Source organism: Ixodes scapularis, unplaced genomic scaffold, assembly GCF_016920785.2.
Source record: "Ixodes scapularis isolate PalLabHiFi unplaced genomic scaffold, ASM1692078v2 PGA_scaffold2__306_contigs__length_199485367, whole genome shotgun sequence".
Lineage (NCBI taxonomy): Eukaryota > Metazoa > Arthropoda > Arachnida > Ixodida > Ixodidae > Ixodes > Ixodes scapularis.
Genome location: NW_024609857.1, coordinates 120,575,386 through 120,598,830, shown reverse-complemented (window position 1 = coordinate 120,598,830; position 23,445 = coordinate 120,575,386). Strand labels below are relative to the sequence as shown.

Genomic DNA, 23,445 nt, shown 5'->3' with positions numbered 1-23,445 from the left:
TAGCTGGCTTCCCCCAAGGCAGCCACCTGGTGTAGAGGAGAGCCAACTTGCAGAGCAAAACGGCGCTCTGCAGGAGAAGGTGCTCCCGCTCGGACGTGCTCCGTGCTCTCGGCATAGTTCGGCACTAATGCTCGAATATAGAAGGCAGCGGCCTTAGCGTTTTGGAGTCCGTCGATAGCGTAGAAAAATATCGTTGTCACGGATGCAATGAAGAAAAAACAGCAGAAAATGCAAGACTACGTCATTGGGTAATATTTCAGCAGAAAGTGGATTTTTCAGAGTCAAATTCATTAAAACTTTTATATTGAATTACCCGCTATATCGAACTGGTAGATGTTTTCTTGCGAGTTCGATATAAATGGGTTTGACTTGCCCTGGCTTGGATTTCCGGCCAGGTGGTGCAAGCTTCAGACCATTTTGACCATTTCGTGCTCCCGAACACAATACATTTGAAATTAACAATTGCAGTACTTCTAATACCAAATAAGGGCAAATGTAAAACCATAGTTTAAACATATCTTGTAGTATTTGTTGCTTGTACTATTCGAACTATTCGATTCAAAATTATTCGGCCAAAATCACTATTCGCTTCGAATTCGATTTGAACCCAAAATCCTCTACTCGCCCATGCCTACACATTACTGTAAACTTGGAGGCATCACCAATGACGACACATGGGGAGCAGAGCCCAAGGCCATATCAAGCGTGGACAAAATCGCCACCAACAACGCCTGTGTCAAGCTATGTCGGCGCTGCGCCTGTGACGCAGTGATGCGACGACGACTGTCGAGAGTTTGGACTTGGGCAGTTCAGTTTTTAGGCTCCACGTCCGATCTGTTGGCTGCGGACATGGTATTTGATGACATGAGTGTTGGTTTGAGATGTGTACTCTGTTGTGTTCCAGGTTCTGTGTTGGCAAAATACAGTTCATCACCATCAACAGCAGCGAACCGTTCCTTGCTATCAGTTTGCCATCGCACGTTTTGTTTGGTACTTAGAGTAAAAGGTTCCACATCAAAAAGGCGACTAAAATGGTCACGCTTTCCGCGGTGTCACCGAGGGCACCACACACCTGGACCCTGTTAAGACTCAAGCTTAGGCCAGTTAATGAACGTGCACGGCACGAATGGCGCAAACAAAAGACCATCTTGAGAGAAAGGAGTGTGCAAAGAGTGCTCGTTCATACGCTCCCTTGTTTGTTTTATCTTGCTGGTATATGTACCATAGACTTATCAATAGATACTTCAGTTGCAAGTCAGCACTGTATGTGTGCTCCCCTCCTTCGTGGTTGTCTTGAGTGCGCTGTTCTCAGCTTGATAACACACCCGAAGCGTCGTTTCATTTTAGGCCCATCTCAGGAGCCTGACACCTGGGCAGGTGTTCCCAGAGACCCGGGGAGAGGAAGCGTGGCACTCACGAGCGCCGGATGTAGGAGGCCCCCGGCCCCTCCGAGTTCTGGTCCTCCTCAAGCAGGAGCCGCAGGAAGTAGTCCCCAACCCGGACCTCGTCGGCTAGGCTGGCATAGAGCACCTCAAACTCCCGATGGTTCCAGGACACCGGGGTGCCTTGGCTCAGCTCCTGGTCGTGGCTGAAGGTGCGCAGCTCTGCCTCCAGGGCGTCCCTAAGCTCCTCCCGGGTCTGCCAAAGTTCAGAGAAAATTGACGGTCATCTTATACCTAGTCCTCAAATGCACAAAATGACGTCAAGACGCAACTTCAACAAGGCAGAATCTTTTTTTTTTTATTATTATTATTATTAGATGAATGGATTGAAAACGATGCCTGGACATTAACCTCAAAATTTGAAACTTGGTATTGACCGCTCTTTTCCGTACGTGCCGCCTATCGCTCTGAGCGGACAACACTTCACTTTTGAGTTTGAAGTTCTTTTAAAGCCCTTTCAGTAATCTCAAATTGTTTGAAACAGTGTGAGGTCGAAGATAATGTGCAGTGGAGTTTTAGGGGCGAAGCTCCTTAGGGTCTAGCCTTGTCCATCCGGCGTCCGTGCTCCCATCGATTGCCATCCCATCTGTCTTCTTAAGAAAAAGGAAAAATGTTTGCACAGTCGACAGGATTCAAACATGTGCGGGGAGACCCCAATGGATTTCTAGTCCATCGCCTTAACCACTCGGCCACAACTGCGGGACGAGTAGGGGGCTCCGAGATGGGGTAGTAACTCCAGAGCTGGGGTTTTAGGGGCGAAGCTCCTTAGGGTAGGGTCTAGCCTTGTCCATCCGTCCGGCATCCGTGCTCACATCGGTTGCCATCCCATCTGTCTGTCATGGATGAAACGTTGCATGTAGCCACTCAACGACTATACAGGAGAGGGTGCTGCGGTCAAATACGTATATAATCGCGTTAAATTTTGCATGCATTGGCTCGACATTTATAGACGAGAGGGCGCTGCGGTCAAATGCTCATATAACCACATTCCATACCACACATTTTCTTTCTGACATGGGCCGTTGACTTAAGCAGTGGAGATGCATTTCCATGGCTTCTAGCGGATCCAAGATGATCCGCCAGAAGAACCAGTGGGAACTCAGCACTACCTATGAGCAATAAAAAAAGATCAGCACCATCAGCACTACCTATGAACAAAATCAGTATCATCAGCACCACCAGAGCTTCGCCCCAATCAACATCATTCACCACGTGGCGATGCGGTCATTTTTTGAGTGACGTGAGGGGCCACGTGGCGCCGGTTCTGTGTGAAAGGCTGCCCCGGTGGAGTCACAGCTGAAACTACGGTACATAGACACCAAACCCAGTTGTTTCGAATGTTCGACGATTTCTTTTTCAAAGTCTGAAAGGTCGTCGGGCACATAAAAAAGAGGACTTTGTCCAACTCCCCGACTCACCGATTATCCTCAGTGCAAGGTGTGCCGAACGCCTGGATGCTTTCCAAGGGAGGATAAAAAGTCAGGAAACGACTTCACTCCAAGCTCCAATTTTCAGTATTTAAAAAAGAAGGGCCGTAGTGCATTTGCAATTGCATTAACAAACATGTTTTACGAAGATAGTTATTAAATATATTAGAAAAGTCGCTTACAAAGCTTCTAAATTTGATATTCGATTATGTCACAAATTAAAAGAAACGAGGAGGAGAGAAGAGAAAAAGAACAAAAACTAAAACTTTTTTTTGTTGCGTTGTATTTTTTTTTGTTGCATTTATGACTACAACTTGCATTGTTTTAGACAACCACAAAAAAATATGACCTTTGGAGCGTCAGTGCCCCCTTAAAAAGCAACTGATTAATTTTGTTAAAGGGACCGTGCAATCATATTTAAGCATCTACCTTTTTTGCGGTTTCCACGTCTCTTGAAGTTCGGGCAAGCCAGCGGGCACGGAGAGAGTAACTAAATATCAGTGAGTCATATTTTAACAGGACGACGCAGAAACCTCCTCCACCTACGAGGGCGACCCGCGTTGCCGAAAGTGTGCAGTATGTGACGTCTTTGGTCCTGGGCTTACTACTGGTCAGAGCCACTAAAAACTTGTTTTTAGTTGAAATACAAATATAAGTGGCACGAACCGTTTCAATTATTTATGAAAGTAGTTTTTGTTCAGTATTTTAGATCAGAAAAGAAACAAATGCAGTTTAGAAAGTACGGAAATAAGAAATGACCTCTCGACATACCCGCCACCAAGCGGTAAAAAAGGCGGCGCATACTAGAAAAGTATAGTGGGATCAGGCACCATTGAGGGGCGAGCATAGAAAGGTCCCGGATATACCTACGCGGCAGCGCTGCGGTCGTACGGACTGGAGGATCCGACCGGTTCCCAGCGTTCCGAAAGCCTTCGGCGAGTAGCTTTGGCTTGCGGTTTGGCCTATGGCGGTATAGCAGCGCAAAGTGGCTCCCGTTCTGAACTGATCTTTACCCAGTGTTTGCTGTTGTTTGTGGCCAATGAAGTGTCGTGCCGAATTAGTGTTTAATCGCGCAGCAAATGCAATGTGAGCAGCCCTGGCTGCCCGCTTCATTCAGCCTATTCAGAACATGCTTTGGTGGCGCCCTCTCGCGCCGTCGACACAGAGTGCGGCAGCCGTGAGCACTCGCTGAGCTCACTACCCCTCCTCTAGTTCACGGCCACTCAAGCAACCAAAAACGTCATGAAGGAGGTTATTTTTAGCTTGTTTTTGTAATTTCAATTTGCCTATAACTTTTAAAATACCGCAAAATTCGAGAAAAGAAAAGTTTCATCAAGTTACTACGTTTAGTGCGCTCAGGTTCGGTGCAAATTAAAAACCAGTAAAAAAGTCCTTGCAGGGCCCCTTTAAGGAGACATCACAGTTGATTTGGGCAGGAAAGAACATATTGTTTATTAAGCAACGTCACGCAACCTGATGCCACGCGACATTAGGCGAGAAAAGCATGTGGCGGGACGTCATGGTGACGAGCTGAGGTGTCTCGCGACCACGTCGCATGATACAACGTGACTTGATTTGGCATATAATTATGTACCGATTCAATCTTCTAAATAAATTCAGCGGGAACACTTCCCACGTGACCAATAAAGTCACACAATGTGATCCAACCTGAATCAGAACACCAATTCCATTTCCTCATTAATTGTAGCAGGTAAATCTATGCGAGGGCACATGGACGGGCAAATTTCTGTGAGCAGGGGCTTTCGTTATAAAAAGTGCTCAACAATTTAATAAATCTGGAGAAACATACCGTATCCATCGTGTTCCTATGCATTTTAGCCGCCATAGAATGACAGGGCATAAAGAAAATGCCAGTGGTTTCGGGGGGCCCACATTGCTGGTATGGCTTTAATAGGCACAAAGAACCAACAAAATATTTCATCCGAGGTCGGTATCCAGCCTTGTTTAGCTTTATTTTGCAAGGAAATGGAGGCTTCAGGCATTGCATAAAGGAAAACTAAAGCTGACAATTGTCAACTCTACCATAATGTCCTGTAAGAAGGCCCGCCCAAAATGAAGAGATAAATGGTGCTAAGTATGGGGTGGGCAATCTTTGAGGATGCAACGGCAAACTTTTATTAAAAATTAATGATAAATGCCAGGGCTTTCTGTGGCCTTCAAATAGACACCAGGCCTTCTGATAAACACCAAGGGACTTCTGAGGCAAGTGCAGCTTTTCAGCTGCACTGGCCACAGAAGTTATTTCCAATGTCATGGCTTAGATATCTCCTGCAAGCAATCAATTAGCATTGTTTTAACCCTACTTCAGGAGGTGATCTAACACCAAATTGAAATAGATGATGTTCGAGCCTAATTCCCACTACTCCCACATTTGTACATTTCTACGGACATCCCGTGCCGCGTCGTCGACCTTGCCGACGATACAACTGGCTTGCTGCTAGCAAGCCGAAACGCAGGCTCACGAAGTGAAGAAAGGCACTGCCAGAAAGAGTCTGCCGACCAAGGATGGTCCACCCACCCTGAAGTTCCAGATGAGGTCGGGGCGGGCGTGGTCCTGCCGGAACTGGTAGTAGAACATGGGCCAGTTCACGTCGGACTTGACCCGCTGACGGCGCTTGCGCAGCACCACGGGCCTTGCCTGCTTCTCCTGCATACACACACATACACGCAGCACTGCATTGTTCAAACATCCCGACTAGGGAAAACAATGGATGAGTAAGCAAACACTCTCGACAGATGCTATGTAAAAACAACTCGGCTGCTCGGTCCGTTTGGGTATTCTGAAATAAAATTTATTACTTTATTTTATAATTTCTTATTATATTATTATTTTTGTTTAAAGCCTGCCGATCTCGCCGGCACGTTTGCATTCGAATAAGATCATTAAACCTTCCAGACCAGCTGTGCCAGAAGCTCAGTGGCAATCGGGGAGAGACTGAGGAGTGGCGCTACCTAGCGGCCACCTCGGAAACTAACACCGTGCGGCAAACAAAACCTCCGACCGCAGTCATTAGTGCATTCGCAGCCGTGGACGACCACAACGCGAAGCTCAAGAAAGATGCATCACTATTCTTTTCTCCTAAACGCTTTTAGATAGAAGGAATCTAGTCCCCTCTTGCGTTCAATGTCATCGAAGGCCTCTTGGAAGGCAAAACAAGCACATGTGTGGTCATGCACGGGCGTGCCTTTTGCATTGTAGATGCAAAAGCATGAATGTCATTCTTGCGCGCACCCTAGTGAAGTTGCCGCGGCTCGCCGACATCGGCCACGCTGTCGCTCTGTCGGCGGCACGGAATCGGCACGCTGGCGGCACAGGCATGCAGCGCCATGGGGTGGTGCTAATTGAAACTGACGTGCGGCGGCCTCTTTAGGCTTCATTTACTTGCCGTTCTGCGTGGCTTTTTGCGCGGCTTCAAAGCTGGGATGCCTCAGATCGCGGCTTCATGAATTTATCTGCCGTTTGGCGCGGCTGATGACGTCGGCTTGCTCCATGGGGCAGTTAATGCTTACGTATTAATATGCAGAGTGTGGAAACAATGCAACGTACACTAGGAGAGTGCAGGCAACGGATGTGTTTGCCATGCAGCGGTTGCTTGATGTGATTATGATGAAACTGCACCCGCTATAGTTCGATCTCCTTGCCAATGGTATTCAACTGCCACCCCACCGATACAAGTTCAAGCCCCGCCGGAGTTCAAACTTTACACGTATAAACTTTATATATAACCTTAACATATCATAAAAGATATTCTGCATTAAAATTAATCGCTTGCAAAAGTGCCGTAAGCATCTCATTCTTGCTCTGCTGCTCTGTGGCAGAGGCATAGGAGGTCTTGAAGCCACCACAAGCCTTCTAAGAGCAGCCAAATGCTTGTAGAAAGATTTGTCATGTCACAATAGAAAAAAAATGTTTTTTGTTATTGCGACATAACACAAAAACAAACAAAAATGTTTTCTTGCTACATGGAAAAAAAGAAAGTATTTTAGACACTTCCAGTTATTTTTTAGAAATTCTGGGTGCACTAAATGCAGTTCAAAGAGACAAATCAGTCGATGCTTTAAGTTTTGAGGTTGGTCCCAGAAATGGGTACAAGTTACAGGTATGCGACCAAAATATGTAATGCTCAAACTTACCCCACAGTGGAAGGTTACAATACTGTCGCTTATAGTACCGTATTTACTCGCAGAATGAACGCACTTTTTTCCGAAAAATCGATGCAAAGTTGAGGGGGGCGTTGAGTTCATTACGCGAAGTAAAATTTTTGGGTCCGAATTTACTCCCATAATGAACGGACCTTTTATCCTGAAAAATCGAAGTAACTTCTTATCTCTTTGCGCGGGGCGCCCGACCAAACTAAGCTGTAAAAAGAAAAACAAAAAAAACTCCTCTTTGTTTTTTCTTTTTTTTTTTAGTTCCTTGGGTATTTTTTTTTCGCCACCTTTCACAAGCTGTTTTGTTTCCTTAGGCGAGGGCTCTCCGCTTATCTTTCTTATCTCCTTGCGGGCGGCGCGCGACGCACGAACCCCCGTAACCAAACTGCGCTGTGCAAAAAAAAAAAAAGAAAGAAAAAAAAAAGCTCCTCTTTTTCTTTTGTTTGTTTCTCAGCTCCCTGGGTTGTTGTTTGTTTGTTTTTTTTTTTTTGCGACTTTTGCAAGCTGTTTCGTTTGCTTAGAGGGCTTCTCCGCTCCTCTTACCTCCTTGCGCGCGGCGCGCGACCCCCGGTAACCAAACTGCGCTGTGCAAAAAAAAAAAAAAGAGGAAAAAAAAAAAAAAGCTTTCTGTTTTCGTTTTTTCTTAGTTCTGTTTTTTTTTTTTTTTTTGGCCGCCTTTTGCAAGCTGTTTTGTTCGCTTAGAGCGCTTCTCCGCTTCTCTTTCTTACCTCCTTGCGCGCGGGGGCGCGCGAACCCAAAGTCCAGACCTGCGCTGTGCAAAGAAAAAAAAAAAAGCAACTCTCCATGTTTTTTTTTTTTGCTTCCGTTGGATCTTTGCGAATTTTTTTAACGCCTTTTGCAAGGCGTTTTGTTCGCCCACGCTGCCCATGCATTCGCGACCTCGCTGCACCGGGATAGAAAAGTGCGTTCATTTCGCGCGCGTGGGGGGAGGCGGTCAAAATTTTGACGTCCGAGTTGGGGGTGCGTTTATTACGCGAGTGAAAAAAAAGTCGAAATTTTGAGAGCCGGCTTGGGGGGTGCGTTCATTACGCGAGTGCGTTCATTGTGCGAGTAAATACAATAGCTGCAGAGAATCACAAAGCACTTTCGTTTCACACTTTCATCACACCTTTTGTAACGTCGGTTACGTAAACTTCTAGACATCGGCGCTACACCTGCCATTCCGACCAATTAGAACTCCCTGCCCTTAACACATTCTGCGTAAAAGGTCTGCAGATTTCTGCCACAACGCTCAAACAATTGATGGTGATAGCTGTTATGGTGCCTAGTAACACCCACTTTTATGCACATCCACTCTTTATTTACTCGATCATACGCAACACAGCCTCGTGGTCAATGAAATATATGTACGAAAGCGAACACACTGCATGCACGAGTCCCTGCCCAAGACTAAATCGAGACAGGCACCGAGTGTTGGGTGGCTTGACATCTGATAGTACGTGCTAACAAAATTAAACAGTCGGGAATGTGTAGCGGCTTGGAAACGGAGCGCTCTGCCTGGCACAATGCCAATGCCGCGAATAGAGCTGGCAAGTCCCTATAATGGAACCGTAAAACAATGTGTTCGTGCGAACCCACCTCGACGTGCTCCGGGTGAATGTGCTGGCGCCAGTGCTGCAGGAAGCGTTCCACTTGGCGCTCCACGTGGCGCAGCTGCTGCGCCATCTTGGAGGGCACCTGGTGTCCGCCGCTGGGGTGCTCCTGCGGTGGGGGGTGGCCAGACTTCATTGACTGCGATCTAGCCACACCAAAGACGTTTCAATAGTCCGGGACCCTGCACAATGCCACGCACTACACCACATGCTCGCCCTCAGCGTGGTCACCTGCTGAAATACTTTGAATAATTCAGTTCAAAACACATGCATTTTAATAGGGACCAGTCGAACTGTAAACCTCGTTATAATGACGGGTTACTGTAAAATGAAAGGCATGAGGCGTTCGCACAGCACAACGAAAGGCTAGTACAATCAAAGGTTAGTACAATAAAAGGGTAGTACAAAGAAAGGCTCGTAAAACAAAAGGCTAGTACAGTCGACTCTCGGCAATTCAAAGTTGCTTTATTCTAATTTTCAGTTATATTGAAGCAGGGGTGTGGTCCTAGGAATTACACATACAAGTTTATGAAAAACAAATGTGCGGTAGTTCATACTTAAACCTCTGGGACTGGTTAATTCTAAGGATTTTTTTAAATGCTCGAGAATTCCAGCGACCCTGGGAGCATAAAAATGCCTCGTGATTTTGGTGACAGAGCTCAAACCACACCAGTGGATACTTGATCACCTTTATCTACCGTGTGTGCGGTCGGGCAAAAGAGGGAACAAGCGTGACACGCGACTAAGCTACCAGGCAGCCAAGCCAGTTAAGACAAGACAAGACAAGCCAAGCCAAGCAAGCATGGCTGTGGAGATGGGCATCATGGTGGTGTTCTCACAGAACTTACGAAAGTGAGCTCGGCTTTTAGCTTCTGCAACACAAACTGAACAGTTTGGTTCCGTCAAGTATTTTGGAAACGTTTGAGTTACGGTAGTCAAACCTCCATTTGGTTTGAGGCATTACCCGGTTCTAGGAGATGTTTTATTCATTGAATATATTGATGTCAACAAATGTGCCGTGGTCAGACAGTGACATCGTGCAAGTGGTTAGGCCTAGGAAGGATCCCATCGCTTTCCGTGCCGACTCAGAAACTGCTTGTGGCATCGCGGAGTAAAATTTTGCATTTTCTTTGGCGAAGAAAGTACTGAGGCTTCCTAAGAAAAGCTTACAATTTCTACAGCATGCTTAATACTGTGCGACTTTGGTGGCAGAATGACAAGTGGCTCCGTTAGCAGCCGTAACCAAAGACCAACTTCACCCGGTAACTAGTGAATAAAAAAACACATGGTTTAAATCTGTTCTATTTTAATTCAAAGTATGCCAAGGCAGCAACACAACCCAAATGCATTTTTTTTTATTTACCAAACAATTGGACGTAATATTTACAGATCACCCACAAAATCTGAAGCCTAAAAATAACATATTTACAGGAAAAAAAATTTTTTCACAAAGCCGAATTTGAAGTGCCAGTGCTCTTCGATGATGTCAAAAAACAAATTTGCCACATTTTTTTTTTTTTTTTTTTCTGCTGCTTTTTAATTAAGAGTGTCGTTCATTACTCCCTCTTCTCTCCTAGTCGATCAAGCGCTTGCTCTTGACTTTCGCCCTATGCTCTGTGCCAACCACGTGTGCGTAAGCAGACGGCACGACAGTTGCGAGTTTCTATATATCGTTGGTCCCCCGTTCTGCTTGGGCATTCCAAAACACTTACAAAAGCGGTAAGGCTGAAGACGAGGCGCGGCAGACTTAGATGAGCGTGAGGTGCAAAGTGGCACCGGTGCTGCGTCAAGGATTGTCCCAGCACTAGCATGTCTGAAAGTGCCCCTTTCCGCAAGCTTCTAAAGAATGAAGCGGAGAAGGCGTGGCTGGAAGCAATTCCTGCAGGACAGCTGCTCGGTGCATGCAACGCGATATTACCAGCCTGTGTTATCAAGGTGCCACAAATCTGAAGCAGGCGAAAGTACCGACGAGTCGGCAATGTCTTCGTCGGGATCTTCTAGCTTTCGATCAGGCGTCTTGTATGGTACCAGACCCAACCACTGCCAACATTCAATTAATTTCTTCCGAAAGTCCAAAGGGCCGTTCGATACCGAAAAAGACACCCAACCTTTTGAGCCATCGCCAACATTGCGATCACTTGCGGCTCAATCGTCAAGCAACACCATTTTGAGATCAGAGCGAAGATGGCAAAGAGCCGACGTCGGAACGTCTCTTTGCCATCTTCGACACCTTCCAAAAGTGTTTCCGTCACGATGGACATTTCCGGAATTTTATTATGACATTTCGAAACCAGCATCGTCGTGCACGAGCCACGTTTGTGCAAAATGTGATTTGTGCATGTTATAATTTAAGGTGATAGAAATACAACTTTTGCAAACTCAAACTTTTTGCATATCCAACCATCGATGACGTTGCGGCATGTGATCAGAAAAACGATCACAAGGAGGTGTCTGGCAGGAGAGGCTGCGCTTTTATAAAAGGCACAAAAGATATTCCGTAATATCCCGAGTCATCGCCCACCCTCCTGCCGCCTGAAATTCATGAAAAAAATACTGGGGTGGGCCATGTCTTGGTGGGTGACCACAAAAAGTTTAGAAAACGCTAATAAAATGCCTACTTTTCTCTACGTACTCAGCGTGGCTGCACAGGATATACATTAAACTCAAGACTCCAATTAGTTTTATTGTTTTATGCAAGAAATGCTCACGAAGTAAAGTTTTACCATTGCAAAGTCTGTTGCTTGCATATGTCAGATGAACACCACCGATTGGTATACAGCGCTAACGTTTGTTTTGTGAAAGCACCTATCTAACACCACTAAAAAAAAAGTGAACAAGAAAATAGAAAAGCCAATTAAGCACAACGAGCGAGCGAGCGGACGAAAGAAGTGACGAAGAGCGATGCTGGGGAAGCGGGGAAAGCTGGCGATCGCGTAGGCAAATAGTTTGGCGTCTGGCCAAGTCAGGCGCTTTCTCAATTGCAAGGAGCAGTCTTTTGCAAAACTTTCTTGTTCGGTGGGTACATGCGTGCGTCCATTTGCGACATACTATCAGCGCGAGTTGAGGCGGCGTTGCTGCGTGGCGTGGACGGCACCACAAACATGGAGCTTGAAATGGGACGCACTACAAACGTCTGTGTGCAGTGTTCCAGAAAATCTTTATTTACCTGTTGGTTTTGTCTTAAAGGGTAACTGCAAAGAAAAAAAAGTGTTTTTTAAACAGCCTAATCGGGACAAGCATGTCACAAAACAAATCTTCCGCGAAAAAACAAACTTTTTTAGCAATATTACGCCACAGGTCTGTAATTTAGTCGGAGTCACAACCTCTCCACACTTAAAAACTCCTGCTCTTTCGACGCGCGTGGAGTGGCTAGAATACGTCACTCCGTGACGTAGAGCAGCCACTCCGTGACGCATTATACCAACTTTGTGGCGCGCAATTTAAAACGGACGAAATAGCCGCAAACAAAAATCAGTCCCGCGCGATAAATATTACTGTAAAAAATTTTGTTTTTGTTGGAAAAATTGTTTTGCGACATGCTTGTCCCAATTAGGCTGTTTAAAAATACACATTTTTTTCTTTGCGGTTACCCTTTAAACATGCACAACCTTACCAACATCAGTCATGACGTTACGGAAGAACGGGAGGGGTCACAGTGGGACCTTATTTAAATGAAGACAGACCTTCCATCTTTGATCTTACACTTCGCGGTTACATTTCAGGGTATTGTGCGTTTGCTGACCTCACAATCCCTGAGTGGGTTACTGCTTGTGTAATCTTGCTGACTTTTTTTTTTTTGTTCAGACAAATTTTTTTGCAAGCAATACAACGTTTTATTTTGTAATCTCTCTCGTTGTCTTTTCGCATGGATGTACTACGACTTCAGGGTTGCGGAAATCGGGGAGGAAATGCGTAGACAAAGAGAAAAGTCTTTCCCTCCTTTATTCTACTTTGTCACAGACATCCTCCAACTGTAAGGTCCATGGCTGCATCATTCGAGGATGGTGGAATGTTTGCGGATCGCAGAGTGCACGTTGGGGCATTTGTAGGGGTGACCGTTCACTCTGTTTTCTTTTTTGGAAATTGATATCCACCCAAAAAGTGGGGTGGGCAATGACTCGTGAATGGACGATAACTCGGGAGATTGCCGTGTATTTTTTTATATATATTAAATTATTTTGAAGCATTTAAGGCAGTAAAAAAATATAGATTTCACGGTTTCAGTGCCCCTTTAAGTTGGAGCATTTTGCCGTCTCCGTGAGCTGAGAATTATTGAGAGTCGATGGTATGACGAAAGGCTAGTGGAACAAAAGGCTGGTGCAATGAAAGGCTAGTACACTCGAATCTCGTTATTTCAAACTCGAGAGGCGCCGAAAATTTGTTTGAATAAAGCCAAGTTGGAATTATCAGGAGTCTCCTCGCATAAAGATGCATAGGATGGGACCTACATGTTAGTTTGAATTATCTGCAGGTTTGAATTAAGAGAGTTTGAATTAATGAGAGTCGACTGTACACAATGAAAGGCTAATACTGGATACAAACAAAAGCACTTCTGCATCATCCCCCTCGTATCGGCGACCGCATTTCTCAGACCGGACACATGCAAGAGTCCCGGTAGGAGACGCCAACACCACCTAGAAGACAAATCCTGCGCCTTTACCCCCAAGCGTCGGCACTAGCAGATCCCCACAGTGCCGCCTACCGCGCGTCAGCATAGCCACCAACACGCCTCACAGCGTCTCACGACGAGCGTGACGGATGCATCTGCCGCAATGGAGCGAATCACGTCGATCTTTGGTGCATTTGCCGCTCAAGTCGGGCCAGAAATCTACCAATGGAGACGTCATGCACGGGCCTAATCTTCTAGGCGGCACTGGAAAGGCCCCGAACGAACGACCAAAGGCACTCACGGTTGCCAGGCGCAGGTTGTCCCGCTCGGGCAGCCTCTCCACGGCCTCGGCGGGGGGCTTGGCGGGGTCCTCGAGGAAGGCGAGCAGCCCCGGGGGCAGCATGCGCTTGAGGGCCCCCATGGCCTCCTGGTGGCCGGCCACCCAAAGCCCCACCAGGTGGCGGCTCAGCTGGCGCAGCGCCAGCAGCCGGGAGTCGCCCCCCGCCCCCGAACAGGGCGTCGTGCAGGTGCCGGGCCAGCGCCGCTTCCGCCAGCGCCAGCTCCTGCATGCGTCGGGAAGTCCCCGCGTCTCCTTCCTGGGGAGAGGAGAGTCCAGCTCCAAAGGTTCAACAAGTTGCTAATGAAAGGAACTCAGCCAGAGCCGAGAGGCACGAGTGTCACGCTCTGTTGCACTTTCCGGGGATAGGGAGGACAGTGCCCGCAAAGCATACCGCAACACGATGGAATGCGTTGCAAAGCACCAGTATGCGGCAAAAGCGGCGGTCACGCATGTTGCGAGCTGCAAACGTGGCTACTTTCAGACGGTGTTTAAAATTTATTAGATAAAGTTTGAGAGCGCGGTTCTTACAGGGGCGTAGTCTTATGTGCACAGAAGTCGCTATCTATACAACTTTGAGGTGTCTCGAAGTCTAATGTTGATGCAAGCGTTTGCTTAGGTGCCTTCTCTAGAGTAGTACAATGCACTTCTGCCAAAGACACTCACCTCAATGATGGCTCTCATCACCATTCCGGCTCCTTTGACTATTGCTACAGATGGATGCTGCAAGGAAGAGACACCCATCAGACCCCCTCCCCGGTGAGAACAAATCGAGAACGGTAACCAAAGAATAATCCCTTTCGGAAAAGAGGCAGCCAAAGGAGCGACCGTGTCCGTGACTGTCGTCCCTCTATCCCACGAACATTCAAAATTTTCAATAGAAATATAATATCTGTGTATTCTAATCACATTTAATTCAGAAACTTTCTATTCAATCTTTCTACCGGATCCACGGAATTGAGACACCCTGGTACCTGGAAAAGACGGAACATGATGCGGCCGTGGGAGGCCACCAGGTCGAGGAGGGAGTCGAACTGCGCCCCCTCGGTGGTCTCGCTGTACGGGTGGCACATGGCGAAGGTCAGCAGGTCCAGCAGGCTGCTCACCACCAGGGTGCCCGTTCCCCTCTCCTGCACACATGCACATTAGACCACATGCCCCTTTCGACCTACTGCGGCACCAGCCATGTTACGGGGCTGTGGTATGTGCCAATGGGCCGCAGAAGTATGGTGCCCGAAACGCATTTTTGATTGGTGTGTTTACTGTCACTGACAGATTTTTCAGACTCGGAGGGGACCCCAAAATCGTCCGAATAATGAAGCAGTCTGAAAAATCTATTTCAGCCAAAATATCAGATTTCCGCACATATTCCCGCTGCGCATTGGCCACTTTCCGCTTGTATGATGTCAATTTTAAGTTCCCGTGCAACGTCCACTTTATGCTGCTTACTTTTCACTTGTTTGTTGATCTGTTTGATCATTAAGCTGCACTTTGTCGGCGCCTTCATTAGCGCAAACAGCAAAGTTGAAGCTGGTGCTATTTGGCACTATTTGAAGATGTTTAGTCCATCAAGCCCGCTTAAAGGAGCTGTGCAACGATTTTAACGTTGAAAGAATTGGCATCTTCTGCTTTTTATATTGTTCACCTTGTCACAAATGACAGAAAACACACCTCCTTTTATCGAAATGTTGCGAATCCGCCGCGCAATAGCGAAGCAAAACAGAATATTCCCCGACTTGCAGCCGCGAGCGGCGGCCGTGAGAAACATGCGGCATGACGTCAAAGGGGGGTCTTGTAGAAAGATAGCAAGTTGTGCGAGTACCTGCTCGATAAAAGTTAACTTTTCTATAAATCTTGTCGTTCCAACATAAATACAAATGCGTCAAAAACTTGGTATCACCGACAAAACTTTTATTATACGGTGTTTTAGTGGCGCCATCTATCCTAGGTCCACAAAACCGTCAGCTCTAACTGCTACCGCGAACAGCCGCCAGAAGCCGGAGGGGGAGGGGGACAGGGCCAGGCAGGAATGGCCGGACCCGGATGAGACTTTCCTCCTTTCACCATATTGTTTGCGCCGCGCCTGCCAGCATGTGGTCACGCGGTCGCGAGCGGATGAGTTCTCGCTGCTCACAGATGGCTCTAAAGAGAGAACTTTACCGGAACCTCGTGCCTGCCTTATCAACGTCACTGCGCACGTGACCCGGAAGACGGTGTACGAGTTGAGAGGCGGAAAAAACCTGGATCTTTTTCCTTTTTTTAAATAAAAACTAGGGTATCCAGGCAAAATCTGTTTTTTGTAGCTCACTTCAGATGTGTCAGGCATCAACTTCCACAATTATTTAAGCAAAGCCCTGAAATTGTTGCACAGCTCCTTTAAATACTAAACCTATTGGCGAGAACCTTCGCGCTCAAAGACCACAAGACTGGCAGACAACCACTCTTCTCGCGGCCGCACTCGAAGAACACAGACCACGAGAAGAACTGGAAGAACCATAAGAATGGGCAGACGGCAGCCATGTTGGCTATAGCGGAACCGGAAAACCCAACTATAGCCTCAACCCAGCTTGTTTATTGCGTAGGACGTGGTATCGAGGCTACAGGGAAAAATCAAAGCAACTAAAATGGCGGTGACTAAGCTCACGGCGCTATCGCGGCAGCTGTTTTGTGGCTGTAAACTGAGGAAATCACGCAAATTATGTCCAAAATATCGAGCAACAAGCTTTATGACGTCCAAAATTTTGGTCAATGTTATACATTAACTCTATGGGGCAAGTGACGGTTCGGCGAAAACGTCAGAATAATCAAACGTGTCCGAAAAATCGGTGTTCAAGAAATCAGTCAGCAACTGTAGTGTCCTATCCCACCCACGCATCGAAAGTGGTCCCGAAGTGGCAAAAGATGAAGTCACAAAAACCAGAGTGTTGTGCTGTCAAATGTCACTACTCTGGTGGTTGGGTGTGAAAGTTCTGGGAACACTTTCAGCCTTTCCACTCTGGTGAAGAAGGAAGACCAGCGAAGCTGTACTATGGTGGGACGACCTCAAGCATGACTCTCGGACGACCTCAAGGACAACGCCTAAAGGACGACGTCTAGGACGACCTGAAGGACGACTTCTAGGATGACCTCAAGGACAACCTCAGGGACAACGCCTAGGACGACCTCAGGGACGAAGTCTAGGACGACCTCAAGGATTACTTCTAGGATGACCTCGAGGACAACGTCTATGACGACCTCAAGGACAACTTCTAGGACGACCTCAAGGACAACCTCTCGGACAACCTCAAGGACGATTTCAAGGACGACGTCTAGGACGACCTCAAGGATGGCTTTTAGGACGACCACGAGGACGACATCTAGGACAATGCCTAAAGAAATCCAGCCTTTCCACTCTGGTAGACTGGAAAGGTTGCTGCCATCTATTTCTTTGCCGGGGACACGATCCTCGGGAAACTAGCCCTTAACAGCTCGGCTGTAAAACGCATGAGAGTGGAAGTGTCGCCGTCGTCACGGCGTCCAGACTTCTGGCTGCCGCAGCTTCCGTGGGCTGTCACACTGGAGACCGACCTGCAGTGGAACAGGCGTCCACCACATACACCACCGCTGCTGTGAAACCGCCAGGATTGCAGACAGCGACGACATACTTTTATAACGTCGTCGGGCGTAAATCGAGAGACCACTTTTGTGGACGTGGTAACGCACCAGTCGGAGACGGGTTCGAGGCACCGTAGCATAATGAAAAGAAATATCCAACGGGACGTAGCTTGCAATCTCTCATGAGCTCGTATCGACTGATATTTGGAGGCCTCGGAACACCACCCGCAACATCATCAAATCAACGCGATGACGCAAGGCGAATAGGCAGGTAGCCTTCCCACGAAGGCAAAGGTGGCTACGGGCCATAAAAAGGCAACTAGACAACTGGTGGAGGAACATCGGTCTCAGGCGGTAATGGGACTAAAGCTCCCAGGTTCGGGCATGGAAGCAATTTGAGCTGAACCGATACAAGGAGAATAGCCACATCCCTATCGTAATCAACATCACCATGTCCTTATGCTATAGACCCTTTTTATGGCAAACGCCACAAAACGGTGCTCCAGTCTTTGACGTCCCAGAAAACTTCCAGTTCATAAAAAGAATAAACAAAGCCCACCTCAACATCGCAGCTTGAAATGTTGATGAAACATTTAATTACCCATTCTCCAGGTGAACGCCAAAATAACGAAGAAGCGCGAGATTTGTTAAAACTTTTCGAATATTCTTGTAAATCTCTTCCAAGATGTTACATTGTACAACCGAAGGCCCTCAATAAATCTCCAACTTCGTTGTCCGTTTTAAGTCGCTTGGGATGCAAGCGGCAGTTCATATTTGTAAACAGTAAAAGGGTTTATATCTCATGCTTCACATTTCTCGATTCACACACTTTGAGCTTCATGTGCATTGTCATGGCCGCTCAGTGCTTGGCCGGACATGGAATATAAAGGGCAAGGCGCATGAAAGGAGACATGCGGAGCGCAAGATGTGATGGGACAGAAGACCCAAGAGCGTAAAGTACAAGTACCACTCTCGAGAGGCAAGTCTGCATGAGAGCGAATGAGGACTGAGCTCGAGTGAGTTCGAGTGAGAGAGGAGAAAGGGACTTACCACGTGATGCACCAGCAGTGACATGAGTAACTCGAGGAACGGCTTGGATGACAGCAAGGCTGTCTTGTTCATCTGCTCTTGGTAAAGGTCTCCATTGTCGTGCATTGGCTGCGATGCAATTCACAGACAGAAAATGGCTCAAGACTCATTCTCTGCTCATCGCTTGGCACAAAGTACTCCCTCTCCGCGACTATTTTCAGTAACTGTCTTTTTAACGCAAAGAAACGTTAATGCCAACCAAATGCCAGTGCAACGCTCGTCTCCTCACCAATTGAACATGAGTGCTAGTCTTGTTTCCGGCTGATTGATTGATTGATTGGGTTTTAGCAGTGCAAAAGCATCTGGCAATAATGCACCAGGTGCATCCACTATTGCTGGGAGAGGGTTGAGGAAAAAAAAAAGCTTTAGTGGCAAATAGTAGGGTAAAACAATGGACATGATCTCTGTATAAGTGTAAAAGGTATGGACATGACAAAAGATAAAGTAAAATCACTGTCAGTGTAGAAGGCTAATTGCTTTGAGGAATTAAAAACACAGGAGTGTAAGAGTGTAGAATGAGAGGTTCATCGCCAAGTAAAATCATCAGATGTTGAGGAGTATGCTCTTTGCAAAGCTGTGAAAAGTGGTTACAGCATCCTAGGTCATATGCATTACATTCAACTAGAATATGAAGTATAGTCAAAATACTATGGCAATGTTTGCACTCCGGGGCATCTTCACCATGAAAAAGGCGCCCATGTGTGAGCCGTGTATGGCCAATCCTTAGACGGCAGAGTAACACCCGTAAAATTGTTCACGGCGCCAGGCACTCTCCCATTCCTTCCAGAAATGCTTCACCATATGCAACTTCTTGTTTATCTCAATATCCCACTCATGTTGCCATCTCTGCAGTGTGCAGTGTTTAACCATTTTATGGAAATCCTTCAGAGAAATTTCTTTGGGGTCCACAATTTGTGTGGCAGCAAAGCGTGCAGTCTGATCTGCCTCCTCATTATCCAAGATGCCAATGTGACCTGGTACCCAACAGAACATAATATCACATCTGTTTTTGATTGCACAGATTACCTAGTTTACCCTGAAGGCAGGAAAACAAAGGAGTTTGTGGGCATTTTCAATGAGACAAGAGCTTTTCATCAGCTTAAAGGGTGTCTGTACCATGGAGCGACAAAGCTTTTTCTTATATTTAACAGCAGGAAGTAGACTGTGCAACTCTGCCGTTAAAATTGTGGCAGAGGGGTCGAGTTTTTTTTACACTGCAAACAGACGGTCCAATCATTGCACAGCCCACAAAGGATTCAGTTTTGGTACCATTTGTGTAAAGGCTCGTGCGGTGCTGATAGTGGCCCTGCAGTTAAAAAAACTCTTGCACTTCGTTCGGAGTGTCTTTCTTACTCTGTTTTGTGAGTGTAAAATCACAATAAATGGCTAGCGTAACCCAAAGCAACTACAGTGCTTCTGTATTGCAACGCGCAGTGTTTGGGCTCAAGGCCAAAGAGTTCTGCTGGCATAGTATTCCTCAAGGCATAAAAAGGAACAAAACTTGGCTTATTTTGGGAAGTCCTTTGAAACCTAATTTTTACAACAAGGTCATCTGCAGGATGGAGAGGAAGAGACCTTACTCGGAGTGAATACATAAATCCTAAGGCAAAACATATTTTCTTAAGAAAAAACTCCTTGGCCTCTGCATAAAGGCTGGAAACCGGGGAAGTGCAGAAAGCACCGACAGACAGCCGCAGCCCCTGAATATGAATAGGATCTAACATTTTCAATACCGATGCTTTAGCTGAGCCAAACTGACTTTCATCTGGTGTCCGCCCAAACATGTCTGTTTCAGAAGCATTCTGCTTTGAACTTCTGTTTGGGCCTTGACAAGAAGATTACCAGAAAGCTTTTTTGCTTTGAAGGCTTTCCCAATGATGGCATCAAGGCATTGAGACACAAGGAAAGGTGAGAGCTTAAACAGAGGCTCTTCTTCATCTAGGGCTTGACGGACAAGAAATCTTGGGAACTTTGGTGGTTCAGATGCTTTTTCTAAAGTAAGTACGGAGCAATACCTTTTAGAGGGGCGCACAGTGTTGGGTTTAAAAGAGGAGGCAGCCATATAAGAATGCCAAGAATGTTCAGAATCTGTGGTGCACCGCCCACCACTGAACCAAAGAAGGGGATAAGTAATGTGTCATAACAGGAGTGGCTTGGCTGACACAGCTACCGTAATATCCCGAGTCATCGCCCATCCCGGAGCCATCGCCCACCCCATTTTTTGGGCCAATATTGATTTCCGAAAAAACACCGAGTCATCGCCCACCCCTTCAAATACCCCAGCGCGGACTCAGCGATCCGCGAACACTCATCCTACCCGAATGACGCGGCCGCGGACCTTATAGTTGGAGGACGTTCGTGACATAGTAAAACGAAGGAGGGAAAGACACTTCTTTTTGTTTACGAATTTCCTCCGTGAGCGACCCCAAAGTGGTCGTGCATCCGTCCGAAAAGAAAACGATGGAGATAACAAAATAAGAGTTTGTTAATGTAACCGCGGAGTGTTAGGTCAAAGTCTGTCTCTGCCGAAGTAAGGTCACCGCGATCCCGCTCCTTCTTCCCGCTTGTCGCGACCGCGGTTGTGCAATATTTTAGGCAAAGCCAACGCGTAAATAAAGCTTTTCTGGAACGCCCCACACTGACGTTTGCAGAGCGTCCCAACCGTGCATTGATAGCCCGCCGTGTACGGACGCACGTATGTACGCACCAAACAAGAAAGTTGCGCAAGAGCTTGCAATTGACAAGGCGCCCGACTTAGCCCGACGCCAAAGTATTTGCCAACGCGACCGCGGGCTTTCTTGCTTTCCCAGCATTGCTCTTGGTCGCTTCTTTGGTCCGCTCGCTCGCTCGCTCGTTGCGCCTGGTCGGTTTTTCTATTTTCTTGTAGGCTTTTCTTTCTTTTTTTTACTAACTAGGAGAACATAGTGGTGACATTCTTTCACGGAACAAACGTTCGCGCTATATGCAGATCGGCGGTGTTTCTAGCGCGTATGCAAGCAACGGACTTCGCTAAAGTAAAATATTCTTTCGTGAGCATATTTTTCTATAAAACAATGAAACTAAATCGAGTTTTGAGTTTGATGTATCTCTTGTGCATCAGCGCTAGATACGCAAAGAAAAATAGGCGGTTTTTTCCGCTTTTTTTCAAGTGTTTGTGCTCACCCACCAAGTCATGGCCCACCCCACTCTTTTAATGAATTTCAGGCGGTAGGGGGGTGGGCGATGACTCGGGATATTACGGCTGCCAGTGCTGCCAAGAAACTATAACCAAGTGTGGATCTGGAAGAGGGCATCTCTCACCACCTAAGGTTAGCCCTTGCCGCCAAAGATGAAATAAGAAGGAAGATGAGAAAGAAAAGAAAGTTGAAGAAAGGAGAGGTGGAGAAAGGCGACTCACTGAACCATTCCGGTCGGGCCAAGCCAAGACACCCGTCTACGAGAAGCAGGGGCCGAAGTGGTATACTGCCCCGCCAGGGGGGCCCCGAAGGGTTTAAACATGCCCCGGACTTGGCTCAACCACCAGAATCCCCTTTTCTCTGGACACGGTTTAAGCCATGCACAGCCAGGCTTGGGTTGGCGAACCCATATGGCTCAGGGTTTGTGGTGACGGCACTCATTAAGCACCTACTAGAGCACGCCCAACTTCTTCCCACGCTCACCGTTGTGTGCACCGACCGAGCCAATGCAACGGGAATGTGTCCGTCTCGAGAGGAACAAGAAAGGAGAAAGAGCACAGAGGCCCCTGACCTGCATCAGGGCACAGAGCATGTCGACAGCTGCATAGGTCACCCCCGGGTCGTCTCGCTTGAGGGCCTTCACCACCAGGTTGCCGATGCGCTCGCGCACCCTGCAATTTGCACCGTGACAATGGCCACACCGGTCACCTCTCGCAATAGGATTAGAAATTTTTATTTTTTAAAGTTCTATCGAATTCGCGCTTAAAAATCCCCGTGCCACACCAACGCTGCACGTCCCGGTGCCGCATGGCACAATGCGACACGGTACAATTGATAGAAACCGCGCCACATTGAGTTGAACTTGAGGGTCTTACGAGCCAGATCGAGGAGGGGCATCTGGCACGCTCCAAAGGAAGATCAAGGGTTATAATTTCGACTGTATGGTTACGCCGCACCTTACTCGCAACGAGCCTCTGTCAGATTGCACGGACCTTGACTGGGATTCGATCCCATCAGCCGGAAATCCGTAAGCCTGCACCTTATCTCGGAACTATCAAGGTGGCTTGACCGCGTGTCTGCCACTTTGAGCCATACTCTGATCAAGTTTCGGCACGTTTGCTGCTTGGGGCGCCTCAGGGATCGACTAACAATGACGTAATGTGCAGGCCCGTCTTCTAGGTGGTACCAGATGAATAAATATGCCTAAACCCTTTTAACCGGGCGACGGTTCGCACCACTTAGCCGAAACTTTTGATTTCAACAATTAGAGGTAACACTATCTCGAAAAAAAAATTCTGCTAAAAAGTTTATTTTGAAACATGCCATATTTACATTCACCAACATCTAGAGAGTTTTCCCAGGATGTTAGAATTGTTTAAACTGTGTAGTCATAGTTGTATCATTTATTTTCAGCCTACTAATGCTAAAGAAAAGGTAGAGGTTTGAGCCTTTTGAATCCGTTTTTCTCCGTTCAATTGTACGACACGAAGTTCACCTAGTAAATCTATCGGTTCACTATGAAACTGACTTCATTTTGGCAGATTATATACCAAACTTTTATGGAGCCAGTCACTATAAACTTAGATTTTGCATTTTCATAATTATTTATTACGAAAAATTGTAATCTGCAAAACTAGATAAATAATTAAAAAATATATCTTAATTTCTTTTTTTTAGCTGGAACATGCATATTTCGTGAAATTTCTTTTCATAGTAACCGGCAACACATGTTCCAATATCCATTCCACCAGAAAAATATCTGGTTATCAACAGCATTTCGCAACGACAGATTCATTGAGCGAATTCCATGCCAAGCTATGCTTTACTTTGTTCTGAAGGTGTAGTACCTCATAAAATTGGTTCACAGGGCTGAAACTTTGCATGCCCACCTCCTATATGGCTTCAAACACCGCGTGCAAATTTCATGCGAAATGAGTGGGCGGTTCAAAAGTTGACATTCCCAAGTTAAGTCCTCCCTCAACTTT

At 46.8% G+C, this 23,445-nt stretch overlaps 1 protein-coding gene across 1 annotated transcript in view; it reads right to left on the bottom strand.

The window, feature by feature from the left end:
• Positions 1-23,445, bottom strand: part of LOC8024614 (dnaJ homolog subfamily C member 13) — a 160,013-nt gene that overhangs the window by 97,388 nt on the left and 39,180 nt on the right. Inside the window, 9 exon segments of the mRNA XM_040215655.3 lie at positions 1,418-1,638; positions 5,409-5,537; positions 8,642-8,764; positions 13,566-13,766; positions 13,768-13,860; positions 14,268-14,324; positions 14,576-14,731; positions 18,246-18,353; positions 22,032-22,131. Coding sequence (XP_040071589.2) covers positions 1,418-1,638; positions 5,409-5,537; positions 8,642-8,764; positions 13,566-13,766; positions 13,768-13,860; positions 14,268-14,324; positions 14,576-14,731; positions 18,246-18,353; positions 22,032-22,131 — 1,188 coding nt within the window.